The sequence below is a fragment of the Habropoda laboriosa genome, unplaced genomic scaffold, assembly GCF_001263275.1.
Source record: "Habropoda laboriosa isolate 0110345459 unplaced genomic scaffold, ASM126327v1 scaffold486, whole genome shotgun sequence".
Classification (NCBI taxonomy): domain Eukaryota; kingdom Metazoa; phylum Arthropoda; class Insecta; order Hymenoptera; family Apidae; genus Habropoda; species Habropoda laboriosa.
This window is the reverse complement of record NW_017100724.1, coordinates 909,519-910,444: the sequence shown is the minus strand read 5'-3', so window position 1 is coordinate 910,444 and position 926 is coordinate 909,519. Positions and strand designations below refer to the sequence as shown.

Below are 926 nucleotides of genomic sequence, written 5' to 3'. Positions count from 1 at the left end.
ATATATGGTGCTAATCAAAATGTCACAGCCTGGAGCAATCGTCTAGTCCGAATATACATTCATATCAGTGTATTGGAGATAGAAAGAGAGCAACAGATAGAATAGAGGGGCAAGAATAGAACTGGGTTTGGCAAGCGTAGTGATTTTGTACCTACCTTTTAACCGGACCGTGGCCGATTGTATTGTATTCGTTTCACGATACGTATCATGCTTGGCCCAGGTGGTTTCCCTAAGAAAAGTGTATTTCTATTTTACATACTGTTGCAACACTTTATCATTGCTGTGACAAAGTTATTTAACAGCATTACGTACGACCGAAGCTAGTTTCTAATACATTATAAATATCAGAAATATGAGATTACGGAAAGTTGTGATATGTGTGTCGTAAAATTAGAACGTGTTACGACTTAATAGGTACTTCAGTTTTTACAATGATGCACCGTTTTGAAAAGTCATAAATTTTTAAGAATGACTTAAATAGATCACGATCATCATTGAGGAGCTTCAATGCGCGATGCTGGATATCATATTATACTGGATATGTTGGCTGTTTTGGGCGGGTCTTCCGACACTTACTGCCTACCCTGTATCGTCTTCGATACGGACAGGTATGTTAATTGTATATTTCAATGATTTTTTTTTCTTTTCTTTTTCGTTTTTTTTTTTTTTTTTTTTTTTTTTTTTTTTTTTTTTTTTATGTTACCAGTGAGAGGTTACTTTATTTGTATTAGATTTGCCATATACTTACGCTTCAACAAAATGGGAACGTTATTGGATACAATATACACTTGGTATTTTAAGTGTAACTGCAACAGCATTTACTTTAGTTGGATGTCTCTGTTGTCGAAGACCTAGAAGACCTAAAGGATTTCAGGTAATTTATTGTCAGTTATATAATATATATATACATAAATAATAAATATCCT

The 926-nt window shown here is 33.6% G+C and overlaps 1 protein-coding gene across 1 annotated transcript in view; it reads left to right on the top strand.

The window, feature by feature from the left end:
• The first annotated feature begins 506 nt into the window (after nt 1-506).
• LOC108577061 overlaps nt 507-926 on the top strand; it is a 6,387-nt gene continuing 5,967 nt past the window's right edge. The window contains exons 1-2 of the mRNA XM_017940156.1: nt 507-608; nt 732-874. Of these exons, the coding sequence (XP_017795645.1) occupies nt 515-608; nt 732-874 (237 nt within the window). The 5' untranslated portion in view covers nt 507-514. The remainder of the gene's footprint in view (nt 609-731; nt 875-926) is intronic.